A 22,807-nucleotide genomic window follows, 5' to 3' on the forward strand; every position below is an offset into this window, starting at 1 on the left:
ATATCTGAAAAACTGATTCAGATACAGGATAAATGTATCTGGCAAATGAGATGCACTAAACAGGATCTTAGTAATATGCCTCTGTATCTATTTCACAGTACATTATAAAAACCAGGGAGTAAACAGCACAAAAACTAACTCAGACCAAATGAATATCACAGGCACCTACTTCAGAAAAGAAGAACTAAGCATTATCAGTCCCTTTGTTAACCAGAGGATGGCGGAAAGAAATTGGGCCTGTTTTGCTACCTCAAATAAGTTTGCATATATTTATTTGAAAAAGTTAAATGAACATACGTTATTTTTTGTGTGTGTGTGTGAGGAAGATCAGCTCTGAGCTAACATCCATGCCAATCCTCCTCTTTTTTTTGGTGAAGAAGACTGGCCCTGGGCTAACATCCGTGCCTATTCTATTCTACTTTATATGGGATGCCGCCGCCTCAGCATGGCCTGACAAGCGGTGCGTCAGTGCACACTCAGGATCCGAACCCAGGCTGCCAGCAGCAGAGCGCGTGCACTTAACCGCTATGCCACGGGGCCAGCCCCAATATATGTTATTTTTAATGCTAATTTTGAAACATCAACACTTAAATTTTAATAAATCACATATACTCAGAAAATTATAAATCTTGAGGAGAGGGATATCCGATCCTACAGAAAAAATAAAATTTTGTAATGTGGCTGACAATCTGATGCCTCCAAATCCCTCTGCCAAGAAGCAGAGTTACTTGGCTAAGATACGCTTCCTTGTACACTCTCATCAGATTAAGGCTTTCACGCCAGAAATCCTTTTTTTTCCTGGTGTACTGGCCATTGCCAGAAACGGAACCATCGAATCCACCGGTGCTAAGGAGTTAAGCATCTGAGATTTAATTTAACAGTTTCAGCTTTATTAAGCTGTCACAGAGCGGCCCCACTTTGATAACAGTAGCTGCTCCAATTATGGCTTGGTTTAGGGTTGACAAGTATAATGATTCATTCGTGGCACATGAGAAGCAATAAAAGGTTGTTTTGCATTACAGCTTTAAAAATGTGGGCACTTTTTTCATTTAATTTGTCACTTAGCTTTTGCTAAGAGGACATTTAAATTGCAGTAAAAGGCAAATGGGGCTTTTAGTTTAAATGTAATCCCCATATTTAAATGATCTGTAATGGCACAGTGTTGGAGTGGGAACACTATTGTCTCACAGTGGGTCCTGATGGTGACATGTGACATTTGTATTCAGGTCCTGTATTATCCATGTGGCTAAAGGGCTTCCAATTTCATTTCACAGCCAGAAGCCTGCAGAAAACACCAATTAACTTGCAGATCCCATTTGCCGACAAAACTCAGCCTCTTCTCAATGTCTGGCATCTGGCAGTGCTCAGCATTTAATTCCAAAGCAGAGCCTTGAAGCAATGTGAGCCCTGTGCAGGGGCACAAAGTCAAATTCCCCCATTTTATTAAGAAGCAAAATCCTTTCCTTTTGTAGTCCAGAAGCAACTTTTAGTTAATTTTGGGGTGAATGAATATTAAGATGTGATAGCTATTGTTACTTCTACATGAGATTCTTTACAGAACTTAGACTCCTGTTAAATGGCAAGTGACCTCTGCTCATCATCAGAGTACACAGGAGAATTTACAGCTGTCTAGTAATAATTGGGTGGGGGGGTTTGTGGGGGAAAAAACAACAACAAATCATGAAGCAAGAAGATGCATTCTTTAGCCTGGACTGAAATCAAAGAACTTGTATAAAGCCTGGTCCATAAGTAGAAAGTAGTCCATCAGAGGGTATAACTAGAATCAGCTGGTAGAAACTTCCACCTAATGAGAATTTACACTTTTGATTGAGGGTCGTGATACATAATTTTCAAAACCAACCTGGAAAAGTGAGACGTAACTAATGGATCAAATGTGAACACTGCAAATTTTATTTGACTATATCACTTGTACTTTTTTGGTAACCAAAAAATTTAGTTGGTATTTTCTTCCTAAGTAGTTATTTATAATTCTAAGTTTCTTTAAATACCAAAGCTCTTTAAATTTTATTCATTTAATATTAATCCAATAATTTTTCCTTAAATGACTCCCTTCATTATAGTTTTTTTAATGCTAGTCCTTTTCACTGCCATAAACCAACTACTCAATTTAACATTTACTGTACAGTTTCAAAGCGAGAAGGGTTTACTTGGAAAAGTAATTCACTCAGCATTCTATAAAAATATTTGTTTAAACCATGTATTACACTTGTGTTCTCCAACTACCATTTTGTGCCCCCAAACATCCTTTCAATACATTGAAACTATCTACTGTAGTTACAGATTGATTTAACTTTTGATTGGGGGAAAGGCCACCAACCACTATTTCAGGTGACCCAGGAAAGTACCAAGATTAAGTTATTACAAGATACTTAATAAAAACACCAGGGAAAAAGGTCAACAAATATCTGACAGTTGGCAAGTAGCAGACATATACGTTAAAAAAAAACAAAAACAAAAACAAGAATTGCCATCCACAGCCAAGTTCCTGAACACACGGCCTATTAACGGGAAAAAGGGAACTTTGATGTCCAATTCTTTACCAACTTGCTGCATAACCTTAGGTCACACAATGTCATCTTGTGGAAGTCTCCTAACCTCCCCAGACTTCAGTTGCTTTATCTGTAAAACAGTCCATCTCAAAGGTCCCTTCCAATTATTATGATCATGTAGTATCTCCAAGGACAACAGTTTCTTTTGGTCTAGACTTGACGTGGGATCAATCAGCCTGATGTGGTCCATCATTAGCCAAGAAGAGAGAAAGTGAAGGCATGAAGAATTCTACTATTCAATTTTATTGAAACTAGGATCCTCTTGTAAATATATCCAGAACATAAAATTAATGCAGGCACTAACATAATATTTGTCAAAAATTTCATTTGTCACATACAGATTTCTTAATAGAAAGAAAAGATAAATATATTACTCATTAATTCCATAGCAATGAGCATTGGGTAACAAGAGCCACCCCCCCCCCCCCAATTTCCCAATGAACGTGACTAGTGAATGTCTCATTTTTTCAACCACCTGCTACATTTATATCTTTACCCACCCAGGGACTTGGAAACAAGAAAAATTAGAGTTTGCTGTGTCTTTTCCATTCTGACGATCAACAGTTCATCTAAGTCTATAACCACCAAAAATAAAATGAATGTTCAAACTACTTCTGATACTTTTAATATAGGAAAAAGAGGTAAACAGCCAAATTTTAGCTGAATTGGTTACATTATTCTACAAATAAGTAACCACTCTATAACACAAAATACCTCTTTTAAAATATTATAGCCTTTTTTTCCCCAAAAATTTAAAGGCAGATTCCTGTGCCTGCTTTCCTCAAGATCAGACAATTTCCCCCAAACCCTGCCAAGACTGTTTCCTGCAAATGCCAGCCCAAGTCCTCCTTCTTCCTATTCTTCTAACCGGTGCATACTGGCAACAAGTTTATATAGGAGCAGCTCTCTCTCCAGCAATACTTTGACATGCTCTTTAAACACTCAATCATGGTCTTTATCCATATACGATTCAATGGCAATCGTCAGGAAACTTATATTTACCCAGCTCATCCCAGAGCTGCCGATATTTGTCAGTCATCGCAGTGCCTTGTTGCCTCCAAAGTGACAGACGAGGGTCAGCCATGAATTGCTCTGTTATCAACGTCAACATGCGGGCCCCATTAGAGTCCCTCATCTTCAACATCTCCCGCACCTAGTGGGGAAAAAATAGACTTTGAGAAAAATGTCCAGCAACAAACAGCAATATAAGAGACAGACCACTTTTCTTTATCTGGGGGGCAGTTAAGTCTTGCCACCAGCCCTCTTAAGCAAACAAAAGTTGATAAAAACTGGTCCCTATGCTAAATGGCAATTTAATCAGAAAACTGACCATTAATTTTTTTAAATTATGTTTTAGAATCCACATGAGGAAAAGAAATTTGGCTGACTTCTCAATTCTGAAAAAAAAATTTTTTGCCAGCCTACAGAAAAACAATACTAAAACAAACAAGACAAATCATCTGGCACTTTCCTGACTCTCCAACTGATGGAATTTACCACCAGAATAGCAGAGCCTAAAGCAGTCTACGGAGAACTCTTTAGAGATCTTCTAAATTGATCTGATAATGTTGATAATAATAGCATCTGTCCTTCAGTTTTTCAAAAACAGCTTTATTGAGACATAATTCACATACCATACAATACACCAATTTAAACTGTATAATTCACTGGTTTTTAGTATACTCAAAGAGTTGTGCAAGTCCTTCAGTTTCTGAGGTAAATTAGTAATTTCATTAAGTTCTCTCTCAACAAAGTTTTTTTTTAACATAAAGAGCAGCATCATGCTTCTCTTCACTCGGGTGGGATTGTTTTTGCCTGGGTAAGAGGAAATGGACAGGGCTGTAGGTTCAAGAACTCTCTTGCTCTAACTGAGCAATCCATGAAGCAGAATCATAACCACTGACCTAATAAAGTAACTCGGCCTCTCAAGCTGGAACCTCAAGCTCTGTCCATTACTCTTGTGCTACATTTCTCAAATAAAAGAAAGGAAGAAAAGAAACCAAGGCTAGGTCTCTCTACAGGAAACCCTAAATGAACCCATTGATTCCAAAACTGTGTACTGCTATGTGTTCAACAAATAAGAATCCTAGCTGAACACCAGCTCTCCCTGTAGGAAATTACTGGAGCAAGGTCTTAAGTAGTAGAAAATGAGAGGGGGGTCCTTTTATTCAAGATTCTGTCTACGTGAAAGGTAGATGAAGGAGAAAATAACAGATCTTCAATAAAGCAGCCCAAACCTCCAGATTAATAATCCTGTCTCAGGCCTGTACCCTGACAAGCAATGGAATCTTCTTACAGGCTTTAGAATTTGAGCCTTGTGAAAAACTCAAAAGCACTTCTACACTAGTTGTACTTCCAGGAGAATTATTTTAGTCATCTTAAAAAGGAATTTATTCCCTATATGGAAGCACTAAAAAGTCATAAACAGATGAAGACTTGGAGGAAGAAAGGGAGTTGCCATTTACTGGGCGTTGCGCTAAAGAGTTCTTCATTTATACTTACCATTTAATCTTCACAACAACCATATAAAGTAGGCCAGATTATAATCCCCATTTTATGAATTACAAAACCACGCCTCAGAGAAGTGAACTAACTTGCTTAAAGGACAAAAGGAACAGCTGGGATCAGAACCCAGATCTGTCTTAACTCTGAAAGGTATGCCATTTCCAAAATTAGATGTTGCTGTTACTTCATATGGCATATATAATATGTACATCATGTATAGGGATAAAAATAGCAACCGCAGGCCAGCCTAATACCTCTTTCCCATTGCTTCCACTAGGCCACAGTGTACTCTCTGCTGACATGAGAATCTATGAAATAGTTCCTGTGTGTCTAAATATACTAAACCTTTAATATTACCACTATATCATGGATTTGATTTAACGTTTATTTTCCTGACAAATTCCTAACTTATTCTCAATTAGCAATAGCAATGAAAATAAATCCTTTATTATTAAGCATATAAAGCAGAACTATTTGCCAACACTCAAGTACATCTACAGCCTAATGGTAATTAATTTTCAGACTGTTGACTCTGAGGCATTTACAAGAGTTTGAAGTGCCTGTCAATTATCAAAGAATGATTAGATCACGTGTGAAGTAGTTCTGGAGTTAAATGTATTTTATTGTAACCTAATTCTTGGAAAACTGGCAATCTATGTATGGTATATGGGATAAATCTTTATTAAGAGGGTATTGATTAATCAGAATACACTATTTTCTGGCCATAACCAGGAACAGAGTTCACTCTAATTTTTCTGAACTAAAAAAATCTTTTAACTATTATGAATATTAGAGAAGCTGTTTAACAAAAGTATCAATGAACAGTTATTTGTTCCCTTAAAATGAAACTGAATATATTACCCATAATGATGGCTATACCCCCAATGAGAAGACACTGATTTAACATTATTGAAAAAGTATTTTAGGGGGCCGGCCCGGTGGCGCAAGCAGTTAAGTGTGCGCGCTCCCCTGTGGTGGCCTGGGGTTCGCTGGTTCAGATTCCGGGCGCATGCACCGATGCACCGCTTGGCAAGCCATGCTGTGACAGCGTCCCATATAAAGTGGAGGAAGATGGGCATGGATGTTAGCCCAGGGCCAGTCTTCCTCAGCAAAAAAAGAGGAGGCTTTGCAGATGTTAGCACAAGGCTGATCTTCCTCCCCCGCAAAAAAAAAAAAAAAAAGCATTTATCCAGTATTCAGAATTGCATTTATGGTACTAAAAGTTCTGTATAAAGCAACAAACACAGCTTCTGCTCACAGAGAACTTATAACAAAGATAACTTTGTTTCCAAGGCCACCAAATTTGGTGATAAAAATTAACATTTACCAAGGCCCAACTACATGTTAGACACCATTATCACAACAACTTGAGGAGATAGGCTATTATTAGCTAATTTTATAGATGAAGAAACTGACTTAAATAACTTGTCATGGTTCATACACTTAATAACATTTAGAACCTAGATTTAAACCCAGGTCTGTATGATTCCCAAGTCTATGCTTTTAAAACTAATTTAAAGATACTGACATTATTAAACTAAACATATAAAGCACATTTTAAGGACTGTATTGAAAGTTATGCTCTACTTGGGAAAATTAACTAGGAAAAGAAAAAACTTGAAAAGATGGCATTATAAATAACATTAAGATATTTATTTTGTTTGTAGTATTGAAAGGTTTTTCAGAATTATATAAACTGTCACCATTTTATTAATAGGAACTGAGAGAGACAAAGAAGTTCCAGATCTTGTCTAAGGACACCTAAGCAAAGTAATGTTTGCATTACAACACAGAAGTTTCTAATTGGTTAACTTAGACTCTATTCTTAAAAAAAAACAAAAATAAAAAAAAGTCTTTATCCTATTGTAATCATGATCATATATAGATACTTTCTATATATGTATATATTTAGAATATTTCTTTAAAAATAAACAATCATACCTTTGCAAAGAGCAAATTAAGCTGCTTCCCTGATCCGTGGTACCCGCCCTGGGAAAGGAACAGTTTAACCTGTTCTTGAACCTGCTCTTCATCTAAGTGCCAGCAGTTTTCATCATCTATACTAGCACCTGCTGTTGGATCAGGAGCACCTAGAAATAGAAAGAAAAAATGACACATATGCTAGATAAAAAGTCTGTGCTAAAAGGGCTCTGATAATAAACTTCAAAAGTATTAAGATATTGTACTTTTTGCCTAAACACTTTTTAATCCAATCTCAATTATACATACAAATTTATGACTGAAAATAAATACAAGAATCATTCTTTTATTTCCAGGACTTTCCTGATTTGTGCTAAGCCAAAATGCAGATTACTTTAGAACTGAGATATTTCCAGTTTTTAAGATCAGAGACTATACCTTTGGAGATGAGTTTACAGGTTCTCTAAAGAATAAAAAGAAAAAAAAAAATCACAAAAATGTCTCATTGTAAATACGTGACGTTTATAAAGCTCTACTGTGTAGGACATGTTAGGAAAATGTTTTTCAAACACATTAGAAAAATATGAAATGAAATAAACTCAACAGAGTATTTCTCCCTTTACTATGTTAATACAAGACGTTTTTCACTATTATCTGCTGCTATATAAACTACATGCTGACATAAGTCTTTAGTTGCAGAAAACTGCAGATTAAAAAGGGAAATCAAGCCACAGGGGAACAGGCAGTGCAGCTGTTGTACTAACCAGGTTGTAGTATCACCTTGCCAAACTGCATAAATATTTTATTGCTGAAATACACACAAAAGATAACTGCTATGTAATAAACTCTGTGTGCAGACTACCTTAGAAAATAGAAAAATTACTCAGATATTTAGGCAGGTAAAAATTGTTTCATTTTTATTAATAAAAAAATGGTATTTAAGGCCTAAGATTCATAAGTGACACACAAAAAATTTAAATCTAAAAACCTTTCATCAATCTCCTTACCAACGTTTAAAAAAAATACATTTGTAGGTGTGGTTTTACATTACTTTTCCTTTCTTCTAATGATCTAACAGACTCAACTGGCCAAGGAAATAATCACTGACATCTGCTTAGAACCAGGGTTTGTCAGTCCCTAGGAGGAAGGCAGTGGGTCTGTGAACCTCCCTGAAAAGGTGTGCATTCATTCATTCAGCCAGCATCTTTACTGAGTGCCCGACTCAGTGCTAGCCCCTCTGCTAGACTTGGGGATGCAATGACATACAAAATCAAGAGAACTCCTGTCCTCACAGAACCTACCATCTAGTTCAATGACTTTCACATTTTTTTGAGTAGGGCCCACAATAAGAGACCAAGTTACATCACGCCCAATATACCTGTGTATCTGTGTGCTTATGTGATCACATCTATAATCTGAAGCAAAAGTACAATGACAAATCAGCCTTACTGTAAGTGAAGAGGTCTGATATTTTCTATTTCATTTTTTAAAAAGGCCTTGTCATAATTTTTTAAACTCATTTCATAATCCATAATGGGTTACAATCCACTATTTGAGAAACACTGTTTTAAGTGTATGAGATAAATATCAATCTAATAATCACACATATAAGTATCTAATAATAAATGGTACTAATTGCTCAAAGGAACAGGACAAAGTGCTAGGAGAGACTGTATCAGAGAACTCTGACTTGGCCTTGGTTTGCCAGGATAAACATACCTTGAGGACATGAAAATTTGACCTGACATCTGCCTTAAGTAGATGATAAGTTAACTAAAGGCAGGAAAAAGAAGGAATGGGTCTGCAGATGAGACAAAGAGCTTGGGCAGAGGTCTTAGGCAGGAAAGAACATGGTGCATGGAGAAAATAAAAGACAAAACAGTTCCACATCCACACAACTCAAAAGTAGAGGATAAGGAGAAGAGCAACACAAGACAACCCTGGGAAATAGAAGAAGAGCAAAACCCTGAGAGCCCTGACAAGTGAGGAGCTTAGTTTTTTTCCCTAAGAGTAATGACTGGGAATTCATGACAAGGTTAACCAAAGTAGAAGAATGGAATACTCTAGACAGTCAAAGGTGTTTTGTCCTGATGTGCATCAATTTCAACACTCCTACCACGGAATACTATGTAGTCATAAAAATGCATGTAGAGATTCTCTATGAACTACAATGAAAAGTTATCCAGGATATACTGTTGATTGAAAAAAATCAAGGTGAAGAAAAGTATCTATAGTGTACTACCTTTTACGTAAATGATGAAGTTTATAAAAGAGCTTATGTGTTAATATTTCCTTACATATGCATACAATACTTTGGAAGGATGTTTAGAATGAGTAACCTAGTTACATGAGGAAAAGAGGCTCTTCACTGAATACCTTCTCATACTTTTAAAATTTTGGAACCACATGAATATATTTATATATCTAAAAAAATCTCTATCTGAAGTGTGGAGGATGGACGGAGAAGCAAAAACATGTAAGAGGAGAACAGTGAGGATGATACTTTGATAGTTTGTACAAAGGGTAATGATGGTAGTTTGAAAAACAGCCGTGAGAACAGAAATGGAGAATCTGACAGTAATTTAGGACACAAAAGCAACAGGACTTGGTGAAGAAGTAGATATGTGAGGTATGGGAGATCAAGGGGTCAAGAGAGATATAGGTTTCTGGAAACAACTAGATGAGATATTAGACACCTCACTGACACACAGACCATTAGAGCAGGACCAGGTTAGGGGTGGGAGGAGCAGTGTTTAGGTCACGAATTCAGTTTTAGATGTGGTGAATTTGAAGTACCTTTAACACAGCCAAGAAGAGGATTTCAAGTAGGGAGCTGGATAAACTATGGGAGGCGATATGGGGTAAGAAGAGCACCTAAGATGGAGCCCTAAGGAAAAAGAACATTTAAAGGCTGGGAAAGATAATGAGCAAGGATGGCAACGGGAACAAGCGGAAGAGCTGGAGAGACTCGTTCTTCCAGAAGTAAGGCAGAGAAAGCTGTTCCAAGTAGGGACTAGGCAATGAGGTAGATGTTTAAGCTCCCTGAAAGCAAGGATTATATCTGCCCTGCTCACCACTGCTTCCTAACACCTAGCCAGTGTTTGCCACTATTAGGCAATCAAGTACTAGGAGGAAGGGGGAAAAGAGGGAGGGAGAAAGGCACATATACATCCTCCCCTCCCAAGAAAAGGATTTCTATCAAAAAGGAACCATCGCTAAAGCATCCTCACATACATTATCTCATTATCTCCTCACGAGCTCCCCTGGAGGTGAGTGAAGATCATGACTCCCACTACAGAAGGAGAAAGAGGTTCAAAGTGGTTATGACTTGTCCACAGCCACACTGCCAAATCCAGCCTCCTGGTTCTCTCCCCTGCTGAAGAACATATCCCAGAACCTTGGCGCTAAAGTTGAACCCTGGAGGCATCAAGGCAGGGGTTGTCAACCCTAACTCAAACATAAATTTAAGGAAGGATATTGGGATGTTTGTAGGCATGTTAGCATGTTTCTCTTGTACAGGAAGGTTTAAGGACACACAATGTTGTGAAGAGGTAAGTACAGGGGCTACGTCTGTATCCCACAGGGATTCAGAACCTCGAATCCAGCCAATCCCCTTGATTCTAGGGAAAGACACACACACACTCACACACAAAAGCACAAAGACAGCTATAGATTCTTTACCTAAATGCATCAAAAGAGACTTTCCCAAACGACAGGATCTCAACTTTTATATTTAAGTTCTTCCCAATATCTTGCTAAAATCCTCCTGGGAAATCCGACATGTCCCTCCTTATCCTCTTCTTAGGGAAAACTCTGAAAAGCTACTGATTATCTACTCCCACTGTTCCTTCTGATAAATTGAGCTAAATAAATCTCGTTTCTATCCTCACAGTGGTTATTTCCCCCAATTTTGGGGATTTTAGTTGTTCTCTGTTGGGCACTAAAGGCCAAGACCTACAAGGAGTCCTGCCCCAGAAGGACTTGGATGGGGGCTCACTGTCCTGTGGTGTGGTGGAGGTGTGCTACCCTTCGCCGCTGGGGCCAGAGACTTGGAGTTTCCATTTGCCACAGAAATATCTAAATATTTTAAGTAGATTTGAATTTGGTTTGGAGAAAATTTCAGTCTTCTCTTTGGCTTGAAGTGGCAAAGGGGTCAACATTCAGATACTCTCCCCAAACTTCAGGATACACTCAACTCTTGTTTTTTTCATACTGAAAGAGAGGTACTAGAAAGAATATTCCAGCAATCACTTTCATTTGACCTGAATTACACAATGCATTTTTCCTTATAATCTAATTTGTTTTAAAACACTACCTTATTTTTAAAAAATATGATAGATTTTTAAATTTCTTTACTGGATCATTTAATTTACATATGTACAGATTTTTTTCCTTGTCCAGCTGGGCAGATATCCAACAGCAATGTATAAATACATAACGTTTCTCAATTTTTTAAGAAAATTAAGTTTTACCTGTTTTTGGTTTTTTTTTTTGTATTTATTTATTTTTTGGTAAGCTAGTATAAGAATTAACTTATTGAGAATATGGGGGAGAAAGGAGGCACTGCAGAGGGAAAAAGGCCCACAGATAAAATTTTCCTGCAAATAATCTAATAAAGACTACACACGAGTTCAGAGGAGGTGTGCGGTTCCTAATCCTGGATTAGAATTCAGAAGACTTCAGTTCTAGGCACAGTTTGGAAAAGCTGTCTGTCCTCCAGCAAATCACTTAAGCTCCTCAGTCCTCCATTTCCTCAACCCTAAAATTCTATAATATAGGAATAAAAATTAGAAATCTTCTCATGTAACTATGTAGAAAACAGCCTTACTTAGTCATAAGAATGCAAAGATAACTAGTTGATAAATAAAATATAAACCTGCTCTAAACACAACTCAACATTTTAGGAATAAGACACATATACTACACATTATAGACTAGGAAATTAAATGTGTACAACAATAATATCACCCTAAAAGAGCAAATTCAATTATTAAACTTTAATGCTAAAGTTTAACTATTTAAATCCTAATGTCTTAATTACATGTCTGAAGTGTTGCCTAAGCCTTGTTCAAAATGTAGATTTGCAAAATTTGCTTCTACTTGTTAATGGCTGTCTACAATCAAAGACAAACCTCTCAGCATTTAGCTTTGAGAAAGGAACGCAAAGAGAAACATAATTCATGTATTTATACGTTTGCTATTAGATATTCCCCCAGTTGGGCAGGAACCAGAATCTGTGTATGTAAATTAAATGGTCCATTAAAGTGTTTTAAAACCTATCATATTTTTATCCTTATTTATATTTATAATTATAAATGCTATAACTTTTACAACTGTATAATTAATCTTTGTGAGCATTTTATTACCAAAAATTAATTCTTCAAAGTTTCAAGCCTTCAGGGAAAGTGAAATTATCTGTTGAAAAGAGTAAAAGAGTTTCCCTCTCTCTCATTCCAGCTAGGGATGTGTGCATGTGAGCTCCCCTCCTACTTGGTTATGAAATACCACAGGAAGAGAGCAACGGAGAATTAATGGACATGAAGAACCACTGTCCACATCTTGGGCCTCCCCTGTCTGCTACTTAATTTGGTTCTGATTTACTTTTGATTTAATCTAATATCAAGACTCCCTTACCCCAGCGGTTCTCAAAATTAAGAGTATATCAAAATTTCTGAGGCACATTGTGTAACATAGATGCTTAGGCACCAATTCACACCTGAATCAGAATCTTTGCCAGGAATAAAAATGGGGCAAGGGTGGGGAGGACAATTCTATATTTGGAGAGAAGGTTAAACATAGCGGCACATTCTGGATCTTTATACTGAAAAGCATTCAGGGTCCTGCAGCATCAAGCAGATGTCTCACAGTACTGAAGGAAGCATATTTAAGACATACTGAATGAGCTGTCTCATGTCACGGAAACAGTCGCTTGTAAGCACTAGGCAACATGAAATCATTCTGCAAATTTTAAACTGAGATAATAAGACATGTTCATAACTGGCTTATGCTATGTCTGGTATGTGGAATTATTCACAGCTTTGTGTTCTAATGGGGAGCTTAATGCTTTCTCTTCTCCTTTTAGTGTGCTGGAAAACAAATTCAAACGAGAAAGAAGTGGAAGGCTTCAGTTTATTCTTCATCTGAACTGTGATACAACTGCTTTAGTAACACTGTTGTCCAAACAATGCTTTAACCATTTATATTTACATAGCACTGTTCTTTTTTGTTAAAATTAAATTGTCAAATTCAGTCTATATAGGCAGAATGCAGGCAGCAGATACCTACACTGAAGAGGTGATTAATTCCGCCTCTTTGGGCGACCTATAGAAGAATGCCATCTCCTACTGTTTTAGTGCCTGCTGTTAAAGCTAGGCAACACTGAGTCTGTGGCTTACACCACTTGTAAGGCACCACTACACCTCTCTCACAAGCTGAAGGCAAAATCTGACACCAACCACTGGCACCAAGAGGGAAAAGGGAAGGTGGTAAACTTGAGAGATTCAGATTCAACAGAAGTCTTTCTTTAGACAGGACAAGAACTAGAAGACCACTGAAAAATAATGTGCACTGAATAAACACACACTTGAGAAATGATTTAAGTTTTATTCTTAATAAAATCCTCATTTCAAGGTAGTGACTAATGCCTTTATTTCAACTTATAATTTTGTGGTAGGTGAAACAGATAGATCCTTCATCACCTTCTATTCTCGATGGTCAGTCCATGTATTCTACTGCCCTGATACAGCGTGGTGTCCTTTCCAGGAGCTGTTAGAGGACAACCTGTTTTCTTGCTCATGGGGGCCAATGACAGAGGGAGCCCTAGCATGCAAAGGCTCTGCTCCCGCAACGATCCACCTTCCCTTCAGCTAGACACCGAGGAAGGAAGGAAGGAAGTAGCACTGTAATCAATACATCCCTCAGAGAATTCGAATAGGTCCGCCAGGGTTTACAGCCCCTCCTCTATTATTTTCCTCTCATCTGACTTTATTACTTCTCTCTCATTATCATTTAATTTACTTCAGAAGTTCAATAATATACTTATTCATGTACAGAAATAATCGTATATTTTATATGAATAAAAGGCAATAAAGTATTTGTACATTCTCCAATGCTCATTAAAAAATGCACAGTATAAACACAGAGTGCATAACGAGTAAGTCATTTTCCATTACTTAGCTAATAAATGTACTAACGACTACTTGGTACACAAATATAAATATTTAAATGCAAAGTTCTCAGAAAGTCTCATTTTTACATAATACAACTCTTTGGATTTATTAAAAGAGATCTACGATGTCGGCAAGCTTCAAGAATAGTTTGCTCAGATTATTTTAAAAGATGTTTTTAAAAAACCGGTTCACAAATGTTTTCCTCATCTACCTACTGCTGCCGTGAAGACTCACGTCAATGGCTACATCACAATGATGGTGATAACAGCAACTCATATTTACTCCTTTAACCCTCCTGACCTTATGAAATAGGCACTCTTTACTGTCCACTTTTTACAAATAAGAAAACTGAGGCCTGAAGAGATTCAGTGACTTGTCCCCAGTAACAGCTGGAAAGCAGAGGGACCAGTCTTCTAACTTAGGCTGTCTAACCTCTAAGCTCTTAGATACCCTGAATAGTCTTACAGTGGAGGTACGGGAAACCCATGCGTGGGGAAACGGGAATAATAAGCTCATCTAGCCAACATGGAGAAACGTGGCGTCAGTTAAAGGAGGGTGATGGCAAGGAAACTGATTACGGCTGGCAGCAATCCTTTATAAACTATGAGAGTTGGGGTAGTATCAGAGGTAACTATAGGGCATGCGGGGAAGCAAGATTTGGAGGTGAAAAGAGAAAGGATGAAGGGTACTGGGCTAAAAGTAACTTGGCTGTCTCTGCATTACCCTAGCAAATTCCTCATGGGCTAGAGATGTGATTCCTCCAAATTAAGAGGTGTAAGTTCTAAGATTACCTCTCTTTTGCTAAAGTGGAATGTTTTTTCATGTGAAGGAAAAAATAGTGTCACCTGTACATGATCGTATATTCCATCAACTTTTTAAAAAAACATTTAAATCATATTATGGAAACATCAAGTTTCAGTTAAAACTTAAGGGTAAAACTGGTAATTTTGGAGGGAAATTTGGCAGTAATTATAAAACTCAAAATATATATACCACTTGTTCTGACATGTCTACTACTAAGAATCTGCTATTCAAAAATACTTGTACAAATTCACACACATACAGGATGGTCACAGCAGCACTGCATATAGTAGGAAAAAAATGAAAACAAGTTCAAAACCATTCAGTAGGTCAATGGTTAAATATATCCACACTATGGAATACTACACAACATTCAAAACAGTAATAGACCTATTTGTACTAACATAAGAAGATATTCATGATGTATTAAGGGGAAAAAAGCAAACTGCAGAAAAATGTTTTTTAAATTGTTTTTTCAAAATTACATACGTGTGTGCATGAAGAAAACTGCCTCAAAGAACATTAAGCACACTATCAGCAGAAGTTGCCTTGCGGGAATAAGGGAGCAGCTGGTGACTAAAGGAGAAGGAGCTAGTGGGAGCGGGGGACCAATGAGGATTTGTCTTCTTATCTTCACGTACTTCTATACTATAAATTTTCCAACATGCAGTCTTACTTTTTTTTAATTTTCTTTAAGTTTCACACTACTGCACTTTAAGAGAGCATATTTAAAATAATTTTAATTCTCTCCTATAGAATGTTTGCTAATTATATTGACCACCAGTAGATCATATCTTTGTTTCACCAACTGTCAATGCCAGAATGTTCTACAATAGAAAGGATATGCTTGTAATAATCAAATTATCTCCCTAATACTTGCAAAAACTGGCCGCTAATGCAAGCCCAATTACAATGAACATGACCATCCACAGGGAAACAAAAGAGAGATGTGACATAAGGCCTCCATCAAATGACTCCAACTGTCCCTCACTGCTAGATTTGGAACATATATGTGTACAAGAATAAATCTCCAAGTTCCTGCTAAGGAACTTAGTACTACTAAGGAATGAAAAATGACAGCATTACTCTCTGTTTAACGAATTGCGAGTGCCTATCACCTTTTAAGTATTGTTCTTAGGAGGCTATGAGGATACACAGGTCATAGTCTCAGCCCTGATGGAGCTTACAATCAAGTAAAAATAAGCTATACAATGAATTGGGACTGCTGAGTAGGTCTGCTTGCTTGTTTGGTAATATCTGGGAGAGCCTGAATGGACTGATATATAAGATGGCTGAGACACAGAGGCTTTCAGAGGCTAAGTTAAGCAGGGCAGGCAGGCTCGAATGCAATTTATGGTGTTGGTTTTATAAGAACCATGCTCAAACAAACTGAAATGTCTGAAGAACAACACATAAATTTGTTATGCAGGTAGCACTACAGGAGGTACACCTTCACAGTATGGATCCTAGGTGCCTCCTGTGCCTCTGTAGAAATACCACCACCAAAGAGTCACAGAATCAGAGGTGGAAGAGATCATAGATGTCATGTGTCAACCTTCATCTGACATGTGAATACAGTTATACGTTGCTTAACGACGGGATACATTCTGAGAAATGCATCGTTAGGTAATTCCATCGCTATGCGAACATCATAGAGTGTACTTACACAAACCTAGATGGTATAGCCTACTACACACCTAGCCTATGTGGTACTAATCTTATGGGACCACCGTCATATCTGAGGTTCGTTGCTGATCAAAATGTCATTATGCAGCACATGACTGTACATCCCTTCTACATCTGGCTGACTGAGATGGCATCTCTGGGCACACGGCAGTGAAATGAGAGATGCGTCCAGCCTACTTCTGGGACTGGCCCAGGCTCTGAGAGTGAAAGGGCCACTGAAATGACTCCCTTTGCTCCAAGTCAGGACCAATGCCACAGTTTCCTCTCAGTCTGTCCCTCTTTGTTGTAGTCTGCCCCGTACAGGCTAGCCCCCAGGGAGTCAGTAAAACAAAGAGCACAAGAGAGGAAGTAGAAGAGGAAATAAAACCTGCCAGAAAATCAGAGGAAAGCAAGCTGACCTCCAAATATCATCCATCCCCCAATTAGTTTCTTATCTCTTCTTTTTAACTCTGAGTACTTATGGATATCCAACACGAGGGAAACTCAGTTATCTTTTTATTATTATCATCATACAGGTATACATTATATCGTTAAAATTCTTTCAATGCTGTTAGAGAAGATTATGAGCATTTTACATATGAGAAAAACTGAATATCATCCAAGGTTACACAGGTAATACAGAGCAGAGAAAATACTGGACTCTAGGCCTCCGGATTTCAAGCTCAATGTTCTGTCCCTACACTACAATTTACCAATCTATAATACATCTCCTTTAATTGGAAGCATAAAGGACTAGAAAAGGCCAAGTTGAATTAAGTAAGAGAGTGGATTAGCACTTAAAAATCAGTAAATTTCTAGATAAGTACTTCGCAAAGACATTAGCCTCTTTTTTAAGAATATGGAAGCTGGAAAGTTTTATTAGAATATAAAATCAAGAGCAAAGAATTTTGCTTAAAAAATGCAGAACTACAACTGGGAAGCTCCTTGGAGGAACAATAACATTAACCATCTTACAGCCACTATTTACCATACTGTGGCTAATTTTATAATTTAATCAAAATTATGTGGGAAATTTTATGAAAATACAATGAAATGTAAAAAAGTCTACCGACAAGGACTGAACTATTATGATGATTAAGTCTATATTCCAACTACCTTCGCTGAATCTGTTACCTTGGATAAGCCACTAACTCATTCTTCTTGGTTTCTTCCTCTAGAAACTACTACAATTATAAATTTGCAATACCTAGCTTAGAAGGAAATTGTGAGGAACAGTGTCTGAAATAGACTTAAAAAAGCTTTTAATTCCTCAGCACAAAATTCTTTTTTTTTTTTGATGAGAAAGACTGGCCCTGAGCTAACATCTATTACCAACCTTCCTCTTTTTGCTTGAGGAAGACTGTCCCTGAGCTAATATCTATGCCAGTCTTCCTCTATTTCGTATGTGGGATGCTGCCACAGCATGGCTTGATGAGTGGTATATAGGTCCGCGCCCGGGAACCAAACTCGTGAACCCCAGGCCGCTGAAGTGGAGCACGCGAACTTAACCACTATGCCATCGGGCCAGCCCCTAGGATAAAATTCTTTTAAAAATAAAATATTTCGAGATAATAAGGAAAAGCAATTAATAGAATTTTAAGAAGCATTAGGATCATTCACAAGGAAAAGGAAAAACCTACTGTTATCAACACAGTTTGTATTTACTTATAAATTATATTTGACTTTCTTCTAAAAAGGATTTGGATAAGCTAATCCTCACTGTCTTGAAGACATCTACCAAGATAATCAAATCTAAATCCTATCCTAACTCTATTTAACCAAAAAGGTAAAAGCGATTCTTTTCCTTAGACAAAAATTAACTCTTCCCAATATTCATGTTCAAGACATTTTTCTCAAAGAAAAAACACACCCACAGAACCATAGAAGAAAGTACTGCTTTAAAAACGGGTTCGAGAATGCCTTATGTACAGATGTTTGGAGGTAGGTGGGACCTGTAGTCAAATAACTGCAAAACATTTTTAATCCCACCCCCTACACTAAGTCATCAATCTAACAGTTAAAATAAGCCCCTCCATGGAGCAGATTTCCCATTTCATCACTAAGGTCATGGCCTGCTTCCTGCCTCTTCTTCTTTACCGCTTGCACGCTGGAATAGAAGGCAGGAAGGCAGCTCATGTAATTGGCCCATTGCAGGCTGGGAGCAAATCTGCTGATAAATTAAATGGAGAGAAAGCTGCCAGGATAAACTGCTCACATTCACTGCTCTCGTGAAGCTGTTCTCATACAAAAGTTACTTGAAAATCACATAGTCTAAAGCTAACCTGCATTCTGCCGTTGATATTTCCTTAGATATATTTCTTCTAATTTTAGACACTCTGCAAGAAATAAAATGCATGTGAATATATTCCCGCATCCAACTTTAGTTTACATTGTTTCATTAGTCCCACTATTTCAACATGAAGATGGATTTTAAAGAAACTTTGGGGGCTGCTATCCTTCAAAACAAGGAAGACAAATGCAGAACAAACAACTGATTGTTGATGTGGACCTCTGGTTATGCTAAAACTCAGAGAACGAAGTGACTAATGGATTACACTGAATTAAGAAAAAAGAAGGAAGAAAAGAGGGGGGCCGGCCCGGTGGCGTAGTGGTTGAGTTCTCGCACTCCGCTTCAGTGGCCCAGGGTTTGCAGGTTCGGATCCCAGGAGCCAACCTATGCACCGCTTATCAAGCCATGCTGCGGCAGGCGTCCCACATATAAAGTAGAGGAAGATGGGTGCGGATGTTAGTCCAGGGCCAGTCTTCCTCAGCAAAAAGAGGATTGGCAACAGATGTTAGCTCAGGGCTAATCTTCCTCACCAAAACAAAAAAAGAAAGTGTGAAGTTTGAAGAAATGGTATATCCTATTCTTCTGTCTCTACTGAACAATTTAATAAGAAGCCACACACAGGCTCCTGAGAAATCTCTGAGATGATTGTTAACGGGCCTAAATTTTCACAAGGCAACAAGATGGAGACAGATGGCATGACAGAGCAGAAGCCTACTTGAAAACGTCCTTGAATACACGTGCTTTTGGAGGGTCCAAAATAGTTCTGTGGCACAGTTGTTTACAATCCTGTTATTTAACATTGGCAGACTCTACCGAGTAGAATGCTTCACACACCTTATAACAGTTACTTTAATAAAGCTGAGCCTGATCTGGGGAACACTAAAAGAAATATGGCTATGTGGATTTTCCTCTGACATAAAAACCATGTTAAAAGTATCTTACAGTACAAGGAAACTTGTAAAAGAATATTCACAACAGCTCTATTCAAGACAAGTGGCATGGACATCAACAGTAGAACGGACAAATAAATAGTGGTGTTCTCATACATAGAATACTCTAGAGTCATGCTGTCCAATAAAGTAGCCACTAGCCACGTGTGGCTATTGAGCACTTGCTATGTGGCTATAGTGTGATTTGAGATGTGCTCTGAGTGTAAAATAGGTGCCAGATTTCAAAGACTTAATATGAGGGAAAAAGTATAATATATCAATATTTTTGTTGAATTGCTATGTATGAATATTGTGATATTTATTAATATGAATATGTTGAATTGATATTTTGGATACACTGAGATAAATAAAACATTATTAAAACTAATTTTACTTGTTTCTTTTTAAATGAGGCTACTAGAATATTTTAAATTATACATGTGGCTCACATTATATGTCTATTGCACAGTGCTACTCTAGAGCAATGAAAATGAATCAACTACCGGTACGTGAAACAATATGGGTAAATCTTATAAACACGATTTTGAGTGAAAGAAGTCAGACACATAAAGTTTAAAATCAGATAAAACTAAACCAGTGTTTAATGATGTCAACAACAAAACACAAACCACCAAGGAAGTGATTACCATAAAAATCAGGCAGTAGTTTCCATGGGGAAGAGAAAGGAGCTTGTGACTGGGAGGCGGCCTATAGAACGCTCTCAAGTGCTGAGAGTGGTCTATTTCTTGGCCAGGGTGTTGGCTCCCTTTGTTAACGTGCACATTCATATTCTACGTACTTTTCTGCTTGTTATATCTCACAATTTTGAAAGTTTTTAAGAAATGATCTCAAACTGCTTTCCTTAAATATTTATATTTGCTATATCAAGTAATGACTTTGAAGAAAACCTAAAAGAACAGGGTTGAGTGACTGACTGGTCCTATATCTCATATCAGCATAACTAAAGAAAGTAAAACTGTTAGGTCCCTGAGCTGCTTAGTCAAGACTCTGCTACATTCTTCAGCATGTTTTTAAATATTTTAAAAATTATGTCTAAATGTTTTAAAAGCACATCAACCTAAATTTAATAATATTATTTATCTTATATTAAAGTACTATATGAAATAGGGGGTGGGTGTTATTTCCAAAAAGTTGCACATATATTCTTCTGAGTCAACATATTTGAATGTACAAAATAAACAGTTGATAAATGCGTTTTCAAATAGATAACATGTCCACTGTATAAAAGATTTAAAAGAAAGCCTTTTTGAGATTTTTTATACACAATAACAGTCATATCCTAAACTTTCTCTCAATAAGTTGTAATATTTTCCTAAGAATAATTTTCTTAACATGAGGCATCCCGTCAGAAACTTCCTGCTTTGGAAAAAAAAATTTTTAAAAGAAAATGAAAAAAATTCTGAGTATGCATAAGTCAGTTAGTTTACTGACAACAGCTGACAAGGGTGAATTAAATGACTAAAAGTGTTTTCCATAACTAATATCTAGTATTTGATGAAATTTTACCAAATGAAAAAGTCTAAGAGCTGAGCTTTAACAAATGAGATTTTTCTGAGCATGAAAGGCTTGGTATCTAGTAGAATACATGAATTACTTCAAAAGAAACGTTTTAGGATGCAAAACTAAACCAAAAAATCTCTCTCAACCTAACAGCAATGCCGATGACCTAATTCATATTTAATTCACTTTTATGTAGCAGAACTAAATCTATAAACAAAAAAGAATCCAGAGAAGAAATCTATAGAATGAATGTCTATACTCACCATGAACTTGGTTGATTTCTGAATTCTGGGAAAGAATTTCATCTGCTAATTTTTGAGCAGTTGGCAAAACCTCTGTGTGGTGCACTGTGATCAAATACTGTACAAACTTTTGTAGTTGGTCTCTATTCATTTGAAAGAGAGTCTCTGAAATGGGAAGATGCAGTTTGACCTGATCTGGCTTGCGGATGCGGTATAAAGACAGTGCCACAACATGGGCACAATAAAATATGTCCTTGTTTCCACAGCTGCAGGTCACTGAGGTAATCTTGCAACGATCAAAGCTGATGGCCACGTTGCAAACAGTTTCTGGCTCCGATTGTATTGCAGGTTCCGTCACTGTGCCGCTCAAGTGGAAACCTACGTGAAAGAAAGGGAGGAGAGAGTTTAGCTTCTAGAAGCATTCAGACGCTATGAACTATTCTAATTCTTTGAAATATGTAGAGTACTTGACAGCAGCAAGAAAAAAATATGACAGCTTTTATTTTCAAGTAAAAACATTCAGGCCACTCAAAGCTCCCTCCCCCTCACACCTTACAGGTAAAAAATAAATGGTATTCAACAGACGTGCTGAAGTATTTTACAGAGCCATATGAAAACACTCACTGCAGTATTCACCATCATCATACCTATAGGAAGTTGTTAGATCACAGCACTAATAAACCATCATTACTGTACTCTGAATCTGTGGTATACCTGACAAAAATCCCCTAGATCAGTGGTTGTCGTCTTTTTTTTTTTAACTTTTTAAAGTAGAGTGGGCCAGCTCAGCTTTCTTCTCAACGAACTCCTCCCTTCCCTCTTATTCCAGGCAGCCACTAGCCTCCTCCAACCAACACTGCGACTCTGAGGGGGGTTCCTTTCACAAGCACTGACCAGAGAAATTTTTCTATTTAATAATCCTTTCTGTAGCATACATAATGTATGCCCCCATATAACAACATCTATGAGCAGTGTCAGCTGGTAGAACTGCAAAGCCCACCAAATCTCATGTGTACCACAGTCTAAGTAGCTCACTCACAATGATGATTTTCTTTCATATTATACAGACTAAAGCTGCTACAGAGGTAAGGTTGTTAAACATGTTCACACAAACACGGGTGTACAAAATCACCAGTGGCAAGGGGCCTTAGAGGCCTTGTAGCTTAAACTTGGAACCACACAGGAATCCTCCACA

The 22,807-nt window shown here is 37.4% G+C and overlaps 1 protein-coding gene across 1 annotated transcript in view; it reads right to left on the reverse strand.

The window, feature by feature from the left end:
• Positions 1-22,807, reverse strand: part of ZSWIM6 (zinc finger SWIM-type containing 6) — a 189,030-nt gene that overhangs the window by 48,472 nt on the left and 117,751 nt on the right. Inside the window, exons 2-4 of the mRNA XM_058564018.1 lie at positions 21,634-21,990; positions 7,017-7,165; positions 3,573-3,723 (exon numbers count right to left, since the gene is read on the reverse strand). Coding sequence (XP_058420001.1) covers positions 3,573-3,723; positions 7,017-7,165; positions 21,634-21,990 — 657 coding nt within the window. The remainder of the gene's footprint in view (positions 1-3,572; positions 3,724-7,016; positions 7,166-21,633; positions 21,991-22,807) is intronic.

The sequence above is a fragment of the Diceros bicornis genome, chromosome 20 (genome assembly GCF_020826845.1).
Source record: "Diceros bicornis minor isolate mBicDic1 chromosome 20, mDicBic1.mat.cur, whole genome shotgun sequence".
Taxonomy (NCBI): domain Eukaryota; kingdom Metazoa; phylum Chordata; class Mammalia; order Perissodactyla; family Rhinocerotidae; genus Diceros; species Diceros bicornis.